Raw genomic sequence first — 23,070 nt, forward strand, 5'->3', positions numbered from 1 at the left:
GTAGAAAAGACCATATACTGATTAAATATTAGTCATAATGAGCGTTTTAGTGCGACTGTTTAATTCGGTTCATCGTTATTGTTTGTTTAAAATTGTTTGCAATAATATGTTTTTGTTTACTTTTTAAAAAATGATGTAAATTTTACTGATATTTGGCAGGACTCAAACTAGCAATAATTGTCTTGCCAATGAATGATTTCTGTAAACTCTAAGTCTATTTTATTTCCATTTTTTTAACACAATACCAAATTTTCAGCCACATGCTTACAGTAAGGACTCAATTGAAATAGTGAATTAATAAATGAAAATGGTGTTGGTAAAATTCATTCCACTGTAATTTGGAGAATGTTTTGTTTTAATTCTCCATGTGTTCTTGGAAAGTCTGTGGAAATCGCAAGTGAATTCCCATGTAGCTCAACCCAGGAGATGACTTTATCCCTTGTCTTATTACAGGATGTCCAATAATTTCAACTAAAATTATGATGTGACAGAGACTATTTGTAAAACATTTGCTTTTACATGTACAATTTATATGTCTTAGGTAATCAATTGGCATGTAAAAATAGAAGAACTTCGCCTTCAAGAACTTAAGCTAAATAGAGAATTAGTCAAGGATAAAGAAGAGATAAAATATTTGAATAATATAATCTCTGAATATGAGCAAACAATCAGCAGTTTGGAGGAGGAAATCGTGCAGCAAAACAAGGTTTTATTTATTTTTGCTGTTTTTTGTTGTTGTTTTGTTTTTGCTGAGATTTTAAGCTAAGAACATTACTTGAGTGACTGTTATTCTCCTAGTTGAAATTAGCGCTGATTAATATTGGATTATAAAATGATCTGTGCTTATTTTTAAGTTATTCTAAAAATACACATATATTTCGTTTTGATGGTAATGTCCAACTAACAGGAACAATCTCCAGGTAGATTTCCTTGATATGTTAGCTTTCATTTTCATATTGGTTGTTTGATTTTTTTTTAAGGTAAGTTTTTCTTGGTTCTTACTGATGAGGAAGTCGGTATAGACTAAAGCACATTGTTAAACAGACAGACCGTTTTCATTAAACACAAGCTTGCCTCGTGGACTTTGTTATTTTCCCTGCCTCAGTTGCTCTTATTCGAGATGCCTGTGATGGTTGGACTTTCAGATCTTAACTTAAATACCTTGCCTGATCAGTACAGCCTTCTGGTGCATTCTCCCGGTGCACTTTGTCATTTGGTTATCACTGACACTCCTCCCCTCACCAGAGTCGACATTCTGTAGTGAAGAGGACTTTATTTTGTTCATTGCAGCGAGGATTCCCTAGAATAGTCTTTAGCAGACTCTATGCTTGTTTTTCACCAAGTAAGGAGGGGTAGATGATGGGTGAATAGATTAGAATCTTAACTTCATGTCTGCCTCTGTTTTCTGGGCAAGTTCTTTCACCTCTGTGTGTGTGTATCCTTTTCTACAAAATGGGAATGATATCAGTGACTACAAAAAATTGTTGTGAGATGAAATAAGATGCATGAAAAATACCTGTTAAAATGCCTGGGGTGTGTGTGTGTGTGTGTGTAATTGTGACTGTCAGTGTGTGACACAAATTATACTTTTTCAGTTTCATGAGGAAAGACAGATGGCCTGGGACCAAAGAGAGGTTGAGCTGGAACGTCAGTTGGATGCTTTTGATCGACAGCAAAATGAAATACTCAGCGCAGCACAAAAGGTATGCACGATTAGTCCTGCTTCCTCAGCAGCCTGGTCCAGAGTGTTAAATGACAGAAATAGTTCTAAATCAAAAGTAATTTTAGTTGGTAATACCTTTTTATGTTTAAAATATAAGTGGAGTTTAACCTCTTTTAAATTATAAAGTTGTATAATACTGGTATTCTCAGTGCTGTAACTATTTTTCCAAAACCTTTATATTTATTAATAGTTTGAAGCAGCTACAGGACCAGTGCCAGATCCCAGTTTACCCCTTTCTAATCAACTGGAGATTGCTCTAAGAAAAATTAAAGAAAATGTTCGGATAATCCTAGAAACACAGGCAACTTGCAAATCACTAGAAGAGGTAATTAGAAGAATTTGCATGTTGATTAGAGTATTATTGGTTATGCTTGTTGAATTCTAAGTGATGTTTGTTAATATTCATGATGATGTCACATAAAACATTGAATCTATTTCTTATTCTATTGTCTTTCCTTTTCTTTTATTAAATTTCTAATAGTTAACAGTGGATACCAGATGCAGCGAATTTGTTCCAATTTTAGTGTATGTGCTGCTGAAGAGAGCCCAGATGCGGATAATTTGAATTCACTTTTGATGTAACTAGCACTCATAACTAATTACATTCTGTTTTAGTAAGAGTGGGCGTGAAAGGAAACAAACTGAACATTTAACTTAGTTTTATGGACAGTATATTACTTTCTGTTGTATGACCATCTCATACTTGTTTTTATGTGTTATTTTGAAATATGTATTGCATACTCTGGATCAATTTTTGGCTCATTTTTATGAGTGATGTAACAGTTGAAACCTCAGTAGAAATTATATATTTAATCTAAGTTTTAAATGATTAGTAAATTCAAATGTCTTTATTAAACTATTCATATACTATGTATTGCAGGCTACAATTTATTACGATCTTTCAAGTATACTGTGATTTTTTAATCGTTTAAGAAAATTAGATTGTCTTCAGTATTTATGAGATTTGCTATTTATGTGAATATTTGACTTTCTTGATTTTAAATGTTTGCCTTAATCAGATTCTGCTTTAACTAGATTTCATAATAGTGATTCATGAGCATGCGCTTCTAAAGTTCTAGTATTGTATCAGTTGACTTTTGTTTTGAGGTTTATTTATTTATTGGAAAAGCAAAGTTATAGGGAGAGGAGGAGGGGGAGATCTTCCGTCTGATGGTTTACTTTAGAAATGGTTACAGTGACCGTGGCTGGGCCAGGCTGAAGTCAGGAGCCAGTAGCTTCTTCCAGGTTTCCCATGTAGGTGCAGGAGCCAGGGACTCGGACCATCTTCTTTCCAAGGCACATTAGTAGGGAGCTGAACTGGAAGTGGAGCACCCAGGACTTGAACTGTTCCCATGAATATAATCAATTTCATATTAATATCAGATGGCTATCAAATGGAAGTCAGAAAATCTATTCTAAAGGCAATAATGCAAGTTAATAATTTACTGTTTTTTGATTACAGAAACTAAAAGAAAAGGAATCTGCTTTACGGTTAGCAGAGCAAAATATTCTGTCAAGAGACAAAGTTATCAATGAACTAAGGCTTCGCTTGCCTGCTACGGCAGAACGAGAAAAACTTATAACCGAATTAAGCAGAAAAGAGGTGGAACCAAAGTCTCAGCACACTTTGAAAATTGCACACCAAACCATTGCAAATATGCAAGCAAGGCTAAATCAGAAGGAGGAAGTACTAAAGAAATACCAGCATCTTCTAGAAAAAGCCAGAGAGGTGCCTTATCTAATTATACTATGCTATTGTATTTATTAATGTGATTTTTTTAAGCCAAATGCCAAATGTTATTCTGTCCTAAAGCAGTAGTTCATTTCTTACTTTCAGATGATTCTCCTTAGGACTTGTTAACTTTCATGCATGGTAGTTTGTGTGTGAATATCTTTCTCTTAAGAATTAACTAAATCAGGAATATATATTGTGGTGAAATCATGTGATTTTGAAAAAATATGTTTATAGGTGAGGACTGAGGAAAGAAGCTGGAATCAAACCTGTCTACACAACTCATACTATAACTGTCAAACTTTAAAACGAATCAGATTTGACTTTTAAAGACAAATTTACAGAGAGAAGCGGTGAGAGAGAGATCTTTTGTCAGCTGGTTCTTCCCCCAGACTGCCTCAATGGCCAGAGCTGGGCTGGTCTGAAGCCAGGAGCCAGGAGCTTCTTCCAGGTCTCCCATGTGAGTGCAGCAGCCCAAGGCCTTGAACCAACATCCACTGCTTTCCATAGAACATTAGCAGAGAGCTGAACAACCAGGACTCAAACCAGTGCGTGTGTGGGATGCTAGTACTGCAGGCAGAGGCTTAACCTCCTGTACCTCCCCAAATGTTTTAAACCAGTGAAAATTATATTACAATTTTGACACAAAAAATAACATTTAAAATTTTTTCTAAAAAACAGGTTGAAAGATGACAGATATGTGTTATCCTTTTTAAAAATTATGTATTTGTTTATTCCAAAGGCAGAGGCCCAGATAGAGAGGGAGAGATGATCTGCTTGTTCATGCCCCAGTTGTTGGCAACAACCAAAACTAGTTTTGTTGAAACCAAGAGCGAGAATTTGCATGTTGCTCTCACATGTGCGTGTCAGAAACAGTGATTGGCGCTTCCTTCTGCCGTCTTCCTATGTACATAAATAAGGAAGCTGATAGGAATTCTGGTACTCAACCTGGCCCTGCAATACCGGGTGAGGCATTGTTAGTGGCACTTTAAAGTACTGCACTGTAACGCTAGGGCAAGTTTTTCCAGTGTAATATGATCTAAGGCTGTTTGTCAACTTGTCAATATACATACTGGTCAACATGTGTACGTGCAAAACTTGTGTCTTTCATACTTCAGAGAGATTTTAAAACACTGAAAATAAATCAAATGTGTAAGATCTTTGAAATGCAAATCTGAATCACTGTAGAAGTGTTCCTTTTGAATGTTTGCCAAACAGGAACAAAGAGAGCTTGTGAAGAAACACGAAGAAGATCTGCATATTCTTCATCATAAATTAGAGCTACAGGCTGATAGTTCCCTCAATAAATTCAAACAAACAGCTTGGGTAAGATTCTAAGAACTTTGTCGCCCTATTTACTGGTTTTTGTGATGATGTAATTTGAAATTTAGCTTTTTTTTTTTTTAAAGAATAAATATTTCCTCTTCATCTTATTGCCAGGCTAATCTGGAAACATACCTCCAATTATTTCTGTTTCCTCATCCAAGTCTCCCTGTATACTCACTGCTGCTCACAAAATCATGATTGTACTCCACATCCATGGGCCTAAAGTCTTCCATGATCTGACCAAAGTCCGTCTTTGCAAGTTGTGTTAATTAGAAATTTGCCTACCTAAGTGCTTTCCATATTCTAAATGCATGTCATAATTGATGCTTTGGATCATTTTGTGTATATGAAATGAATTGACTCTTAACATGCAGCCCTATCATCCTTGAGCTTTACCTCATTAAACCAAGTCAACGTTTATTCATGCTTTATAACATACAGCCACTTGGCAGGATACTAGCGATACAACAAATAAGACAAGTGTTTCCTGTCTTTAAAAGCCTTCATCCTATTTAACTGTTCAATTTTGTATTAGGTAATATTTTTTCTTAGCATTTGAGAAGCTGAATAAAACTATAGAATGTTTCTGACATTGAATTATATTTGTCTACTGCTAATATGTTCATATTTCATAGGATTTAATACACCAGTCTCCTACTCCAGTTCCTACCAACAAGCATTTCACTCGTCTGGCTGAGATGGAACAGATGGTAGCAGAACAGGACAACTCACTTTCTTCACTTTTGGCCAAACTGAAGAAAGTGTCACAGGAGTTAGAGAGACAAAAGGAAATCACTGAGTTAAAAATCAAAGAATTTGAAAGTGTCAAATCACAGTAAGTCTGAGAAATATTATTTTCAAAATAAGTGTGATAATGATATAATGAAGCTATTATTACTTGTTTATGGTGTGACCTGTGCTAAGTTGTTTATGCATGGTGTCTCAGGCTTTTCCTTGGGACTGCTGACCCCATGTTATTGTTGTTATTGTTTTCCCCGTTGTCCAGACAGGAAGCTAAGCTCAGGCATACTCAGTAATATGCCCAGCAAGTAGGAAAGCTGTAATCATCAATCTGATTCAAGAGCCTATCAAGGGTCTCTTCCAGAATCTTTGTTTTCACCTGTTTGAGTGTTAGTGATACCATTTTTAAAACAACAATACTCACCCTAGCCCTTTCAAGGTGGTTGTATGAAGACCTAATGGCATTTCTTTATTTTTCATTGGAAAGTCAGATTTACCAAGAGAAGAGGAGATAGAGAAAAAGATCTTCACTGGCTGATGTTCACTCCCCAAGTGGCCACAATAGCTGGAGCTGAGCCAGTCCAAAGCCAGTAGCCAGGAGCCTCTTCCAGGTCTCCCATGCTTGTGCAGGGTCCCAAGGCTTTGGGCCATCCTCTACTGCTTTCCTAGGCCACAGGCAGGGAGCTGGAAGGAAAGTGGAATAGCTGCGATGTGAACTGGTATCCATATGACATCCCGGCACATGCCATGTGAGGAGGTTAGCCACCAGGCTATTGTGTCGAGCCAGCCCAATGGCAGTTCTATAAAGTAATTCTATATTCTCTTTTCTGAAGCAGACAAGAAGGTGGACCTGCTTGATTTGTAATTGCATTTCAGTACGGAAGCCCTTAATGTGCCTTTTGGTTATTTACGGCTTATCCAAGATGCCTCTGAGAAAATTAACATAAGAAATCACCATTCTTTCCCAAAAGAAAATTAAATTAGCAGTAGCACATGGTATATTTTTAGTTGAATGCTTTCCTACTCAAGACTCAGGCATTAGTTGTTTTTGGAATGCTAATTTTATATCCTGTTTTTGACTATAAATTTTTTTCTACATCTAATTCCTAAGTATAAATATAATCATCTTTTGGTACACTTCATGCATTTAAGTTCTTGTCACATGAAATATTTGAAGTAACATGACTGTGTAAAATGTATATCAATTGAAGCATTAATTTTAGTACTCTATTAAACAAAAGCTTATTTACATCAGGCTTCAAGAAACCCATGCTGATGAAGTGAAAAAGATGAAAGCCGAAGTGGAGGAGTTAAGGGGTCTCCTGACCAAGTCACAGAAAGAGTCACAGAGCTTAAAGTCTGAACTTCAGGCTCAGAAGGAAGCAAATTCAAGAGCTCCAACAACTACAATGAAAAACCTAGTAGAAAGACTAAAGAGCCAGCTAGCTCTGAAAGAGAAACAACAAAAAGCAAGTGGAACGGTTTTTTATTTTTTTGTATTTTGTTATGCAATAAGGGCAAATCTTAGTTATATTTTAGGTTTGGACAATTTATCATTTGAATGATTTAAAGGGCAAAGAGGGAGATCTGATAATAGAAAGAAGGAGAAATGTATGAGGCCCAGAGGTGATTTGGTGGAGAGAAGTTGGTCAATGGACTGTCTGTTAGGGTTCAATAAGCTCAGATTAGATATACTGACTACGTTTTAGAAGGTATGGTAATTATATTTTGCTAACTGGTAAAATTTACAGGCAAATTTAAGATTTTTCTACTCCTATAACTTTCCTTGTGTACCTAAATTCAATTAATTTCACATGGAAGGGAGTTCAAAGTGTATGGTTAAGATCAATAATGAAAACAAAACATGGCCTGGGTTTTGTGAGAAAAGTGGCTTCATTTAAATCTGGGTTCTCAAAATCATTGTGCAGACTTTGAACTCTGCAACTCAATTTGTGAACAATTAAGTCTATTACTGAGGGGAATATATTTGAAAAATTCTAGTGTGAATTGTGCTCGACTGAATACAGTGTATTTTATAAAAGCAATAAGGCTCATTTGTTTCTTGTGCTCTATATTGTTTTTTAAAAGAGCAGTTTCCCTTTAAAAACTTGTAGGTGATGTTAACTTTTAGGCACTGAGTCGAGCTCTTTTGGAACTCCGGGCAGAAATGACAGCAGCCGCTGAAGAACATATCATTTCTGTAACTTCTCAGAAAGAGGCAAACCTCAACGTTCAACAAGTTGTGGATCGTCATACCAGAGAGCTAAAGGTGAATGTCAGGGTTAGCTAATGTAACAAATATAACTACATTGTTGACACTTCCCTTTCGAAGACCATTCACACTGATATATGGCATTTTGATTATTGGAAATTTACAATAAAGATAACGGTCCCATATACGTAGCACTCACATCCACGTTGGGCAATAAATGTTTTTTTCTCCGACCCCACCTCCCCCAGAATAAGTGTTTTTATGATACTCTTGTACTGATTGCCATCTTGAGAAATAGAAAAGACGAGGGCATTATGAAGTCTTCTTCCTAATGATAGAATTAAATTTAAGAAATATTTACTTAATAACTTTTTTTCTTTTAGTCTGCTTTTTTTTTTTTCCTTTTTAGAGCAGTTTAGGTTCACAGGAAAATGGAGATGAAGGTACAGAGATTACCCGGATATATCCCTTGCCATAATACATGAATAGCTGTTTTTCTGTTATGGCAGTGTCCGACCAGGGTAGCATGTTTGTTTCAAGTAACGAGTCAACATCGTGATCAACCCGTACGTGGATTTATGTTAGACTTTTCTCTTGGTATTGAATACTCTATTGGTTTAGACAAATCTCTAATGACATGTATCTGTCAATTTAGATTAATCATGCCATAGAGATCCTCTCTTTGTTTATTTCTCTCTACTCACTGCCAAATGTGAGAACCACTCATCTTTTTCTGTCTCCACAGCTTTACTATTTCTGTAACTTCTTACTCTTAGAATCATTGACTTTGTCACTTTGTGATGTGTTTCTTTTTAGCACTGACTGTCCTGCCCTCTGGATGTATCATTGTGCTGTGAGATGCAGGTGTTGCTAAGTGGTGGTCTAACCTGCTTTGCTACAGTGTTGGCCCCTCAAGCGCTTTGAATCTCTGTACATATCAGAGATTATGGTCATTGTTGACAGTGAAAATCCATTGAGCAAATAAGTATATGGATAAAAAATATCTTTGTGTTGGTATCTGTTTCAGTACCTTTCTTTCCCTTGGCCTTAAATGTCATCTCCTTTGAATTCTTTTTCTCAAAACCTTTTCTGACTTCTCTAGGAATGCTGAACCTTTCTTCTAACAACATTATAATGGTACTAATTTCTTATTAGTATTACCCGAAATTCTGTTTGTCCTATAATGGTTTATTCAACAAAATTCATATGTATGCATGAGTGTGTACTGCTGAGCTGGATTCATCTATTGAATTAATTAAGCAATCATGAAATATTGATCACCAAGGTTTTTTTTTTTTGCCTCAAAATGAACATGATTCATTTGCTGCGAACATGGAAAAATATTTATAGTTTTAATTTTTTTTCCTTGTGTACTATAATTAGAGCTTATATTCTTTTTAATAAGGATTAGGGTATGCTTTCTGTTTGGTGTTGGTTTTGGCATTGATACTTGAAGAAGATTCAGGACCTTTTTTAACTCAAGACCTTTTTTTAATTTCTCATTAGTCAAAAATTGAAGATTTAAATGAAAATCTTTCAAAATTGAAAGAATCTCTTAAAACAAGTAAAAACAGAGAAAACTCACTAAACGATAATTTGAATGAGCTAAACAACGAACTACAAAAAAAGCAAAAAGCTTATCTTAAGATACTTAGAGAGAAGGATGAAATTGATCAAGAGAATGAGGAACTCAAAAGGCAAATTAAACGATTAGCCAGTGGACTACAGGTAATTTTATATTGAATTATGATCATTTCTTTGGTTATAATTTATAGCTAGCAATATAGTCACACATTTTAATTTTATTGATAATATTTGCCAAAACAGGCTTTTCAATCATTTTTGTTATGTTTGTTCACTCTAGTCCTTTCTAAAGTATTTACAGCTTTCGAGCATATATTATAAAGTACAGAAACAGCTGTCATGGTATAGTAACATATTAAGAGTGTCACTTAGACACATGATTAGTGATCGTCCCCTGAAGTTTCGATAGTGGGAATATTTATTGTATATCTTGTTAGATATTTACTTGTAGAATGTGATTTTTCATCTTATTTTCTCAGAGCAAATGTCTGGTAGATAATAAGCAAAATTTAATTGAAGAACTTCAAAAGAAAGTTAAAAAACTGGAAAGCCAATTGGAAAGAAAGGTGGATGAAGAAGAAATAAAACCTGTGAAAGAAAAGGTATGTAAAAATATACTAATTAATATACTTAAAGAAGTTCTGGGCTAAATCAAACATCAATTAAATGTGCTGTCATAATTTAAGGGTCTTATACCTACTGAAAGTGATACTGTTACTGGCTAATGTAGAGAAGAAGTATGCCAATTTTTTTTCTTTTTAAGGAATTTAGAGCTTACTTGAGAAAACACCTGCTGGTGTAACTTATGTAGAATTTACAACCTCGTGCAGGCAATATCAGTACCCCATCTGCTTGCAGATTGAGTATGCAATGTGAGATACATTGCTTACATTATTTTATAAATTAACACGTAAACTGTTTTGTCATAAATATAAATATAAATATTTATATAAATATAAATAACCTAAATAAAATCTAAAATTGACAAAAAGGCATTTAATTGAATTTTTTATGAACAGTGATCATCTGTAGTAGTTGCTGATATTAGTCAAATCTGTGCCCCAGAATTTTATCAATAGAGTATTTTCAGCCTGAGGAGCAGTTTGCCAATAAGTTGGCATGCTGTAATTTACATGCATTCTAAGTAAATTGCTATTAATAAATCTTTAAAATTTTTTTGATATAGTTTCATACGATCTGGGATTTCCCCTCCCCCTTCCCCAAGTCCCCTCTTTCCCCACTGATTCCCCCTATATTATTACAAAGTATAGTCCTGCATAAACAGCCATAAGTCCATCATTCCACTATTTAAGTGTATCCTGACACTGTAGGTATGGACAATGGCAGAGAGTCCAGCATCCTATTGTCAAGATAAATTTAACAGTTTCATTGGAAGTCCATCTTGGATTTGGAAGTAGAGATGCATGCTGCATTGTGTCTTCACATCTGGCTATTATAGTCTCTATTACATAGATACTATGCATCCCATTAAAAGAATGGCTATAAAACAAATCAATAACAGAAGAAAAATAGAAAATGTGTTGCAATATGAAGTTAAACAACATGCTGCAGAATGACCTATGTCATTGTGAAGACATGACAAAGAAAACCAAAAACCCTCCTGAAGAAAACAGTGCTACTCTGTGACTTACATGTCAATGAAGAAATTAATAAGAGGGAAAAAAAAGAAAAACAAATTTGAAGAAAAGATAATAAAAACAACATTATCGAAACCCATGCGATATAGCAAAGACAGTATTTCCAGGGACATTTATAATGTCAGGTACTTAGAAATAAAGTTTCTCAAATAAAAGATCTAATAATACATCTCAAGGACTTATTAAAAAATGAAATCAGCCATGCCCAAAAGGACAAATATCATGTTTGCTCTAATGTAAGATAGCCTCCATCAAAAATAGAAAACAAAACAAAACAAAACAAACTTAAATAAACACACACATGTAATCTCACAAAGGATGTAACAGAGACCAGAGTAGCAGGAATCAAAGAAAATTACCAAAATGCATCTCTACTACAGAATAAAAGACTGCCAATGACACTTCTATATATACCTAGACAGCAAAATATTAGACTTTCTGCCATTGCCTATGCAATAGTGTCATGACCTACGTAAAAAAACAAAGTTGGAGTCATTTCCTTTTCATCTCTAATTTTAGGTGTTTTTTTCTTGTGCTTTTCTTTGCTAGTATGGCTAAAAGTTTCTTTTGCTCATTTTATTAAAAAATTGGCTCTTTCTCATATTAATAAATCTTAAAGGAAATTAAAAACAATGTTGGTAATTTTCTAACTAATTTGTTGTCACTTACAGAGTACCAGAGAAGAATTAATTAGGTGGGAAGAAGGTAAAAAATGGCAAAATAAAATTGAAGGCATTCGAAATAAGTTAAAAGAGAAAGAGGGGGAAATCTACACTCTAACAAAGCAGTTAAACACTTTAAAGGACCTTTTTGCCAAGTGAGTTCAAATTTCAGTATAAAGTTATATATAAAATTTTGTATTGACCTGGAGGCTTAAATGGTTTTCTTACTTGGTAATATGAGAAATGTTCTAGTTTAAATTGTTTATTAGGATGATGTATATTTTATTTTCTTTTAAAATATGTTTTAAATATATTTTAACAACTTAAAAGTTTTAAATGTAATTTAAAAATATTTTTTAATTTAAAAAAAATTTTAAAGCAATTTAAAAATGCAGTCCCCTGTCTCTTTTGAAAATTGAGTCTACCAATTCAAGAATAGTATACTTATCCCGCATTTAATAATATGTGAGCAGAGGTTTTATAATTATCAAGCCAACCAATGAATGGCATATTTTTATGATTGTTCTTTAAATTCCACAGAGCTGATAAAGAGAAACTTACTTTGCAGAAGAAACTAAAATCAGCTGGCATAACTGTTGATCAGGTTTTAGGAGTGCGAGCTTTGGAGACAGAAAAAGAGTTGGAAGAATTGAAGAAGAGAAATCTTGACTTAAAAAATGACATACTGCATATGAGGTAATAAATTACACAGAAATGTGATACAATTGTAATTTTAAAAACTGGTTGATTCACAGAAATGAAAGAATATATGTTGTTTGAAGCGTGTATTGCATTATTTGTCCATCTTCAGCCATGTTGTTCTGATTGTATGCTCTGCAATTTTGGATTATATTCCTGTACTTTTTCATACATTATTATAAAACTTTGAGTCTTATATAAGTTATATGGAAAATGTGAATGTTTTTGTTTCGCATGCAGTTTTCAGTGTCTTCACATTTCCATTTCCATTTGTCCTGACTGCACACCTCCCATTGGACAGTCAGGTTCGGCGGGCTGTGTTAAAGGCTTATTCGTACTCTTTTCTCAGAGTCACTAGTATTCTGAGTAAGGTGTGAGAGTGAGCCGAGAAGCTCTTAAACAACTCTATCGTGTCCTTTTTGTGAGCTCTTCTCTGTGATGTGTCTGATACACTGTGCTTCCCTACAACTTATCATTTTGATGCTTTGGGCAGATATCTGGAGTTGTAGTTATCCAGTTTAAAAGGGAGGAGAAAAGAATGTGTTCACCTGTCTCTTAGTAACGCCTCTCTGCCAGTGTGGGAAGCTGAATCCGCTCCCTACAAAGTTTTACCCTCTGTGAATTCTCTCGGCCATTCTAGCATCACCAAATTGGAACTGCTTGAAGATATCCCGCAGGGGAGAATAAGGAGGTGCTGAGTGTGTTAGAAGTTAAGTTTTTACCTTATGTGTGCTATTCTAAAAGGCTTTCCTGAAGATCTCTTGCTCAGTACTGACACCTACTTTCAGATATCTAATAACAGTAACAGAAAGAAAGCTGAAAGCTGCATATGTACTGGTGTTCTTTTCTAGGCTGTTCTCCACTATTTAGTTTTCAAACTCCTTAAATAATTACTCCTTGCATTTGGCAAAGATGGAGTGTATTTATTGTACCTGGAGCTACCTCCCCCTACCCCACGCCATTTCTTAGTGTGGCCCTGAGATTTTTTTTTTAATGTTTTATTTTATGTTGTTTTTAAGATTTATTTATCAATTGCAAAGGTGGAGTTACAGAAAGTGGCTGGACATCTCCAGATCAAAGCCAAAAGTTCCATCCGTGTGTCTCCCATGTAAGATTAGGGCCTAAGCTATGTCACAGACTCACCTGTGGGAAGCTGGATCAGAAGAGGGGCAGCCAGCCACAGCAGCATCTGTATGGGATGCTGGCAGTACGTGTGGCACCCCTAGCCACAATGCCACAACTCTGGCCCCTTTGTTGTCTCCTTGTAAACTAATCTGACACAGAATTGTAAAATAAAATAGTGTCCTAACAATAATGAAAACCATTTCTTCCAAGATTAACATAGTTTTTTTTTGTTCATTTGTTTTATATAATTATTTTGTAAGTGTTTACAAATGATCTATATCATTGTTGAGATCTGGCATCTACCTGTAGTATTTAGATTTCCACATGAATGATTATTTGTTGCTGTGTAGGCTCTGTATTGTCAGGCAGCTAGCATTGAGAACCAGAGCCAGGAATCAAACCTGGGCGCCCTATCATGAAATATGGCTGCCTACCCAGAGTTTTAAACGGTAGGCCAAATATCCAGTCCTGTTCCTATCTTGTACTTACTCCTTCAAAACTTCTCTTGATAGCAAAGAAAATCGCAGTTGAGGACTTTTTTTGACATCTCTGTGAAGTTGCTGTGTGGTGGTCACAGCAGTGGATGCTCCCCATTCTTGTGTTTGGGAGTCTCGATGTACGCTTAAAAACAAAATTTCTAGTTTCTTGCTGCTTCGACAGGGATCAGATCATCTTCGTTTTGAAGCCTGATGTGGACGCTTTTTTTTTTTTTCTGATAGTGTGAAACTGGTGGGCTTTATAATTGGAGAAGATTTCATAGAAGACATTAAAATTGTCTTTTGTCAAAATTCAACACGTTTTGAACATCTAGATATCAAATCCAGAATTAAAAGGAGAACCTTAGCAGACACAGAGGAGGCTGAGTGTTTCATGTGTAAGAGGAGCTTTATTCTGAGTAAGCTGTACTCGCGGACAGCGGGCTGGGATAGATGTGGTTGTGCCCGATTGTCTTCCAGGCCAGGTTAGACGTGTTTAGTGTTTAAGTGCCAGATGACGAGCCTTAGCACGTTCTTGAACTTCGTAAGATAGCCATAGATAATATGTAATTTATATTATGTAACATTTTAAAATTAGAGGGCCTTTTACATGATTCCATATAAATAAATGGATATTTTTAAAAATGTTAATGCTGTTTCTATAGATCTAAATGTATCTTTTAACTTAGTTTAAATGAGCCCTTCATTGAATTCTCTATAGATGATTATTCTAAAACATAAGTTGTGTTCTCCTGCTTTATATAATATGAGGAAGTTTTGAGGGATTTAATACAGTGTTAGTGTTTTCCTTCCTTCTTTTTCTTTGTTTATTTTTTCCTTCTTTGTCTTCCTTTTCTTTCCTTCCTTCCTTCCTTTCTTCCTCTTCTGCTTCTATTTGTGCTGTCTTTCTCCTTTCCCTCCCTTTCCTTCTCTCCCCTGCTTGCCCTGCCCTGCGCTGCCCTCCTCTCCCCTCGCTGCCCTCTCCCTTCTCTGCTCCCCTTCCTTGCTCTCTCCAGTCCTCCTCCCTCCGTTCTTCATGCCATCCTACCTGTATTTTAATATAGTAAGACAGGAGAAGGTTGAGGTTTCAGTAGTAAAAGAGTGTGTGATGGTTGCTCATAGGACCCAGCAAGCTCTTCCCCGGGATTCTGTTATAGAAGATTTACGTTTACAAAACAAGTATCTCCAAGAAAAAATTCATGCTTTAGAAAAACAGCTTTCAAAAGATGCATATTCTGGGCCTTCAGTAAGTATACATCTTTTCCTCTTTCTGTTTTTAAATGAGTAAAAATGGAGCTAACTTCTTTATCTGGCCAAAGCCATTAGATTCTTCTCATTATTATGAATAGAGTGAATTCATCTTTTATTTTTGCTATAGAACGTTGTGTAATAGCTCTTTTTGTCCTTTCCCACATAACAGTAGTAAACTTAAGTTTCTGAAACTTTGCGTAAAGCCTGAACACAGTTATTTCAATAAGTTTAAGATATAATAAACATCATGAATTTTGTAATGCCTGCAGCACACAGTTAGGAAAATATGTTACTGTGCTATATTCAAATGTGTATGTTTCTAGTTTATAAAGACTTACTGATATTTAACATAAAATTGCTAGATTTTATGTTAAATAGCATGTGTATGCTATATTCAAATGTGTATGTTTCTAGTTTATAAAGACTTACTGATATTTAACATAAAATTGCTAGATTTTATGTTAAATAGCATATGATGCATATTTTCCCATCCTTTTAATGTAAGCAAAATGTACCTTTTAATGTAGCCTAGCTAATTGATAAAAAAAAAAACATAGTAACACTTATTTCTCTTTCAACTCTGACAACTCTCTCATGCGGCTTCTGGATATCTGTCTCCCCTGCTTGCCACATTGCCTTTGCTCCGTTTATTCTTAGTCCATCAGTACCCCAGTTCCCTTTTTTTTCCCCTGCAGGGACACTAGACACATTAGGATCGGTGTCCACCATGTCATCTCATTTTCAATTTATTAGTTCTATACTCCAAATAAAGTGAATAAATTCACATTCATTGTGAGGAATTAAGGCTTTCATATCTGAATTTGGGAGGAGGTGGGGAATCATTCATAATGAATAACAATCACAGCTTATTATGGACTAACAAAATCTAACTAATCTCTAAGTTAGTTTTAACCACTATGAGAGTATATACTAACACATTATTTACTTAAATGTTAAGAAATATTTGGTTTTGATTTGCTTTCTATTTTAATTAGAACAAATGGCATTACCTTTTCTCCTGTAAGTTTTGTATTCTAGCTTAATTGTTACTTAATATTTTTCAAACTCTCCAATTTTCTTACACTGTAAGGACAGAAGTTCCCTTTTGTCACAGTGTTTTCCTATCCAGTATGTCTTTTACAGCTGTTATTTATTTATCAACAACTTAGCATATTTCTAACTTCATTTTCTTGAAGACTTCAGTAGAGTCTGATGAACACTGCCAAAGAGAACAGGAGCTTCAGAAAGAAAACTTAAAGTTGTCAGCTGAAAATATTGAACTGAGATTTCAGCTGGAACAAGCAAATAAAGATTTGCCAAGACTAAAGGTAAAAATAATATTATTTATTACAACTAAGAAAGCTAATGTCTAAAGTCACCTTTTGGCAATTATAGCTTTTTAAATTTTTTTGTTGAAGATTTATTTATTTGTATTGTAAAGTCAGATATACATAGAGGAGGAGAAACAGAGAGAGGAAGATCTTCCATCCGATGATTCACTCTCCAAGTGAGCGCAACGGCTGGTGCTGCTCTGATCTGCAGCTGGGAACCAAGAATTTCTTCAGGGTCTCCCACACAGGTCGTTGGGCCGTCCTCAACTGCTTTCCCAGGCCGCAAGCAGGGAGCTGGATGGGAAGTGGAGCTGCCGGGATTAGAACCGGCGCCCATATGGGATCCCAGTGCGTTCAAGGCGAGGACTTTAGCTGCTAGGCCACACCACTGGGCCCTGGCAATTATATTTATGAAGTAAAGTAAAAATGCATATTCATGAAGTGTGATTGTGGTATTTTACACATTGGCTCGTGTAACTGTTATTTGTTGGTGGTCTACTTTTTAAATTAAAAAAAATTTTTTTTAAGATTTATTTATTTGTATTGGAAAGGCAGATTTACAGAGAGAGTAAGAGACAGATCTTCCATCTGCTGGTTCACTCCCCAAGTGGCTACAATGGCTGGAGCTGAGCTGATCTGAAGCCAGGAACCTGGAGATTCTTCTAGTGCAGGGTGCAGAGTCCTGAGGCTTTGGGAAATTCTCCACTGATTTCTCAGTCCATAAGCTGGATGGGAAGTGGAGCAGCCAGGAAACAAACCAGCCATGTGGGATGCTGGCACTTGCAAGGGGAGGATTAGCCAATGGAACTATTGCTCCAGGCCTCCGATTGCCTACTTTTTAAAAAAAGATTAATTTACTGGAAGAATTTATATAGGACAAACATACGAACACACACACACCCCAAGTTCTTCTATCCGCTTGTTTGTTACCCAGATGGACACAATGTCCAGGGCTGTACCGGGCCATGGACAGAAGCCAAGAGCTCCTTCCAGATCAGCCATGTGGGTGCTGGGGCCCAAACACTTGAATCATCCTTCACTGCCTTTCCCGGGTCATTAGCAGGGAGCTGGATTGGATTTGGAGCAGCTGGGGCAGAAACTGGCACATTTGAGATGCTGCTATTGCTTGCAGCATCTTTAACTGCTCTGCTACAATGCCAGTCCACGTTCTTGTCTTATTTTTTACCAAATACCCCAGTAGATACTTGGAAATAACAGGGGAAAAAAGTTAAAATAGAAGCAGGCCTGTGACCAGAAGGTTAATCTGCTGCTTGGAATGTGTACATCCCAGTCCAGGTGCTGGTTCTAGGCCTGGCTGCTCTGCTTCCCGTCCAGGTTCCTGCTAATGTATTCTGGGAGGCAGTAGATGGTGGCCCAGGTGCCTGGACCCCATCACCAACATGGGAGAACCAGATGGAATCCTAGCTTCCTGGCTTTGGCGTGGCCCAGCCACAGCTGTTACAGGCACTTGGGGAATGAAGTAGAGATGAGAGATCTCAGTCTTTGTCTTTCTCTGTGTCCTCCTTCTCTGCTGTTCCTCCCTCTAGTTTCCTTCTCTTACCACCACCATTCAATTTCCCTCACCACCTTTAGCTCTTATTTTCTGTCCTCTTTCTGTCACTAATTTCAAATAGATAATAATAAATAAATTTTGAAAAACAAAATAAAATGAGAAAAGCCTCCATACAGGGACAGAATGTATTTTCCAGTCTGGAAGATCAACAATAAACAATTTGATATGTCGACAGATATTAAGTACTAAGAAATAGTAAAACCTTATGTCACAGCCTGGTGACTTAAGCAGTTGGTTCCAGTCCCAACTGCTCCAATTCTTCCAAGCTGATGCATCTGATAAAACTGCAGAGGGTGGTCCAACTGACTGTCACCCAGTGGCTGGCCTGGAAGAAGCTCCTGGTTCAAGTTCTTGGCTTCAGGCCTGGTCCAGCCCTAGCTGTTGCAGCCAGCCAATTGGAGAATGAACCAGCAAATGAAAGACTCCCTTTGTCTATCTCTCTGTAACTCTGCCTTTCAAATAAATTAAATCTTCAATAAAGAAGAAAAGAATAAAAGAAGACTGGTATGATAGGTGGCTAGAAGGAAATAGGGTAGTAAGGAAAGGCTTGCTTATAAAATAATTCCAATCACAAAAACTAGGAACAGCATCCCAGAGGACACAAATAGTAAGTACAGATAGATGCTCTAGGGAAAGAGGATTCTTGTTGTGTTTTAAATTTTCAGTTCTTTTGCATCTTATATCTTAGGGCAGAGAGAGAGAAAGGCAGAGTCTTCCATCTGCTGGTTCACTCTCCAAAGGCATGCAACAGCCAGGTCTGAGACAGGCAAAAGACAGGAGCCCAGAACTTTCTGCAAGTTTTGTCAGTGGCTAGCAGGGCCCTAGGTTATCACCTGCTGCCTCTCACAGTGTGTTGGTAAGCGGCTGGCTTCAGAAGTGGAGCCAGAGTTTGATCCACACGTTCTGGTGCGGGACACAGGTATCCTAGGAGTCATAACCATTGCATCAAATACCCACCCTGCTGGATGTGTTTTGTGACATTCTCACACATTAAAATATAAGAGGTATTATTTCTTTTGGACATTTCACATTATTTTTTTTTCTAATGATATTAAGATTTTAGTATTTGATTTTTGTTTTCCAGATACTACTTTATTTATAAGCATCTGTAAGGTCTGTTTTCTAATCGAGAGTATTAGCAGTTAATTCCAACCGGTGATTGTGTTAATGAAGTTGTGTCCTACTTCTCATTCTAGTTCTACAATGTTGGAGCTCATATTAAACGTTCAGTGTTCAGTTTTCTCTTTCTGCTTCTTTTTTTGTTTGTTTAATTTTGTAACGCAAGGGTAAGGCTCTAACTGTTACCTTTATGGGTCAGTTGAAATCAGATTTCTAAACTCAAGTTTTCATTATACACTAAGATGGTAATACGGAAAATAACTGTTGACATTCATATACCAAAACACGGGTACCAGTTCAACATAGATTTTGTTTCAAATTTTTCCTTTTGGGGTAGAGACCCAGGTTTGTTTTGTTTTGTTTTGTTTTGCTACTTGAAACAATTAATTGTTCAGAAAAAATTGTTTGCCTTTACTTTTTCATAATTATAAATATGTTAAACTATTAAATTTTGCTTTTCACTTTCAGAATCAAGTAAGAGATTTGAAAGAAATGTGTGAATTTCTTAAAAAAGAAAAAACTGAAGCTGAACGGAAACTTGGCCATGTTAGAGGAGTGAGTATATGAGAACATGTCATCTATTTGTTTTGACTTTGAAAGTGATTATGAAAAATGAATAGTTTAGGGCCCAGTGCGGTAGCCTAGTGTCTAAAATGCTCGCCTTACGTGCCCCGGAATCCCATACAGGTGTCAGTTCTAATCCCAGCAGCTCCACTTCCCATCTAGCTCCCTGCTTGTGGCCTGGGAAAGCATTCGAGGACGGCCCAACGACCTTGGGACCCTGCACCCACATGGGAGACCAAGGGGAGGCTCCTGACTCCTGGCTTTGGATCGGATGGGCTTTGGCCATTGCGGCCGCTTGAGGAGTGAATCATTGGATAGAAGATCTTCCTCTCTCTCTCTCTCCTCCTCTCTGTACATCTGACTTTACAATACAAATAAATAAATCTTCAACATAAAAATGGGAAGTTTAGGTGATAAATACTAGTGACAAGGCTTTTCCTTCCGGTGTTGTAAAGTGTGAGCACCGCGAGCTTTCCCGTGTCTGTCATGTGCCCTGTCTTACATACTTGTTATTTTAAACTTCTGTCTGCATAGCCTTCTGAACTCTGATAATTACAATTTTCACAAATTTTGTGCTTATTGACCAATTGTTCTAATTCTAACATTTTGAACCCAATTTCTTTTTGTTTTATCTATACCCACTTTTATTTATAATTTTCTCTAGATATGTTTCCCATTTTTTGTTTTCTGTTTTGCTTCTGATATAATTTTGTATTCACTTTGTATAACAAATAAATGTTACTTCTGGGGCCAGAGCAAAGATTTAAAGCACAGTGGATTGTGGTATGATAAATAGAAGTAACCATGCCGACCCACTCAGGTGCTAATATTAATAGGTGATGGATTCTGTGAAAATGCTGAATATTGTTTGGAAACTTGAGAACAGATGTCTTACTAACATCATTTGTTTCATAAATGAACATCTATGTATACATGATAAATACAAGAGGGCTTCAAAAAGCTCCTGAAAAGTATCCATGAAAAAAACTGCATCGATTTCAAACTTACGTGAAAATCAACATCTTTTAGTTTCATTTTTCCATGAAGTTTTTTAAAAATATCCCATAATACAATTTTATCTGTCAATCAAAAATAATTTTTTAAAAGAGGATATGTGCTAATTTAACTTTTTCTAACTAATATAATTGTGACGGTGTGTATTCGGTTTATATATAAATTTATGTTTCAGGAAAATCCATTGCATAGCATGATTGCAACTAAACTGCTAACAAATAGGTACACTATTGTGCTGTTAATATTGTTATTTTATATTATAAGCAGTTAAATGTACTGCCTGATGATCCATTTTTATTGATATCTTTTATACAGTTTTTTTTTTAACTTAAGATGTCTCTTCTATAACATTGGTTACAGACTACATTTCCAGGCAATGACTATTCTTAGAAAAAATTGCCTATACCATGCCGTAATTAAAATTTGATTACTCATTACCTTCTTTAAAGGTACAGTTTCTCTTTTGTGGTTTTACTACATATAAAGAAAATTCAGATACACTAGAAAGAACACTAGGTAAAAGCGATTATTTCAGTTTACTGTCTTGCATCAGACATCAAGGCTAGTGTGTTTTAGTTACTTATTAGCCATGATTTTCAAAATATCAGATTATCTGTGACTTGGTTTTCTGATATGTAAAATGAAAATTATCACTTCTGTGTCATTCGTACACTTGTGTTAAAGATGGACTGAATTGTCAGAATCCATTGGTATCAGATGTCACAATTATAATAATTTAATAATAAGTATTTTTATGTTGTATCATCATCTCTAACATATTTGCTTAAGTAGTTAATATATTTGCTTTTATAGTCTGGAAGAAGTGGAAAGACAATCCCAGAGCTAGAAAAAACCATTGGGCTAATGAAAAGAGTCGTTGAGAAAGTCCAAAGAGAAAATGAACAGCTGAAAAAGGCATCAGGAATACTGACCAGTGAGAAAATGGCAAATATTGAGACGGAAAATGAACAGTTGAAGGTAATTTATTAATGTGGTCATAGTTTATGTTTATTCTACTTTTCAAGGAAAATTACAAATACTATGTGAAATGGTTTCAGTGAATGTAGCATTGGTTTATGTAGACAAAAAAACTTGCTGGGTTACTAGCTAGGGGTGGTATTAGCTTAGCTCGCGCTCATCTTCCTAAATATTTCAAGAGCAGTGGTTCTGATTCCTTGTGTTTGGTTTTCAAAATACCGACACCTTAGTCCCCAGCCCTAGAGCTGACTTGATTGTTTCAGGGTCAATCTCAACACAAATGACATGTTGAGTTGTTTTGTTCATGAACTTAGCAACATTTTTCCTACAGTCAAAGTGGGAAAATTCTGTAAAAGATTATCGGCATCCAAGAAGACACTTTGATTCTATCGCATTTGACCTCTAACATGACACTGAATTGTTTTATCAATTTAAAATATTAACTTTTACTTTCTTCTTTGATAGTGTTTATATTGTTTTATAAAATATGTTATTTTTTTATTGCTAGACTGAACTAGAAAAACTTAAAGCTCATCTTGGACGTCAGTTGAGCATGCACTATGAATCCCAGACAAAAGGCACAGAGAAGATTGTTGCTGAAAATGAGAGGCTTCGTAAAGAACTTAAAAAAGTATGACCTGACATGATGAACTTAATTTTAATTTAACCAAGTAACATTTCCTAGAACCACAAAGTAGATTGTTGATGAGAGTAGCTCTTTGATGTGCACATTAATAAAATTAGCAGCTGGTGATTTTTATACCTATCATGCCTATTACATTTGTTCTTTTGTTGGATGTTAATAATAATGAAAAAATACATATGTAGAAGCAGTGTAATATAGAAGTAGCTTGAGCTGGATTCAGTTCCTAGCACCTTTACTTATTGGCCGGAGGAATTGGAACAAGCAACTAGCGGGTTGTATTTCTTCATTTTCCAATCCGTAAGGTGAATAAACGAACATGCCGTCTCCTAGACCTGCCATGGATGTTAAAGGAGTTAATGTTTGTGTACATGACTTAAAGCAATGTCTGATATGAAACAGGAAGATTCTGGGCTATTTAAAAGGCAAAATACATTCCTTGCTGCAAATAGGTATTATTGTGAATATACTGAAACTAATATTTAAATTAATTAAAAGAGTATCTGAAAAGATACTCTTAATTAAAAAGAGTATCTGAAGCCAGAATGATACTATGCTTTGAAAGTGAAAGTCGGATGGTACAAATTATTCTGTGTTACTTATGCATGATTTATAGCTAAGTTTTTAGAAATTGGGAAAATGTTTAATGTATAAAGGCA

At 35.7% G+C, this 23,070-nt stretch overlaps 1 protein-coding gene across 1 annotated transcript in view; it reads left to right on the plus strand.

Annotated features, from left to right (window-relative positions):
• The window catches only part of CEP290 (centrosomal protein 290), a 69,504-nt gene that overhangs the window by 38,032 nt on the left and 8,402 nt on the right, over positions 1-23,070 (plus strand). The window contains exons 32-48 of the mRNA XM_040981100.1: positions 542-706; positions 1,596-1,703; positions 1,914-2,048; positions 3,186-3,452; positions 4,674-4,781; positions 5,417-5,616; positions 6,778-6,991; positions 7,654-7,791; positions 9,241-9,462; positions 9,798-9,920; positions 11,648-11,793; positions 12,179-12,334; positions 15,061-15,184; positions 16,386-16,517; positions 19,681-19,767; positions 21,604-21,768; positions 22,277-22,399. Of these exons, the coding sequence (XP_040837034.1) occupies positions 542-706; positions 1,596-1,703; positions 1,914-2,048; positions 3,186-3,452; positions 4,674-4,781; positions 5,417-5,616; positions 6,778-6,991; positions 7,654-7,791; positions 9,241-9,462; positions 9,798-9,920; positions 11,648-11,793; positions 12,179-12,334; positions 15,061-15,184; positions 16,386-16,517; positions 19,681-19,767; positions 21,604-21,768; positions 22,277-22,399 (2,613 nt within the window). The remainder of the gene's footprint in view (positions 1-541; positions 707-1,595; positions 1,704-1,913; positions 2,049-3,185; positions 3,453-4,673; positions 4,782-5,416; positions 5,617-6,777; positions 6,992-7,653; positions 7,792-9,240; positions 9,463-9,797; positions 9,921-11,647; positions 11,794-12,178; positions 12,335-15,060; positions 15,185-16,385; positions 16,518-19,680; positions 19,768-21,603; positions 21,769-22,276; positions 22,400-23,070) is intronic.

Source organism: Ochotona curzoniae, unplaced genomic scaffold (genome assembly GCF_017591425.1).
Source record: "Ochotona curzoniae isolate NIBS_2020 unplaced genomic scaffold, NIBS_Ocur_1.0 contig_1014, whole genome shotgun sequence".
NCBI classification, from domain to species: domain Eukaryota; kingdom Metazoa; phylum Chordata; class Mammalia; order Lagomorpha; family Ochotonidae; genus Ochotona; species Ochotona curzoniae.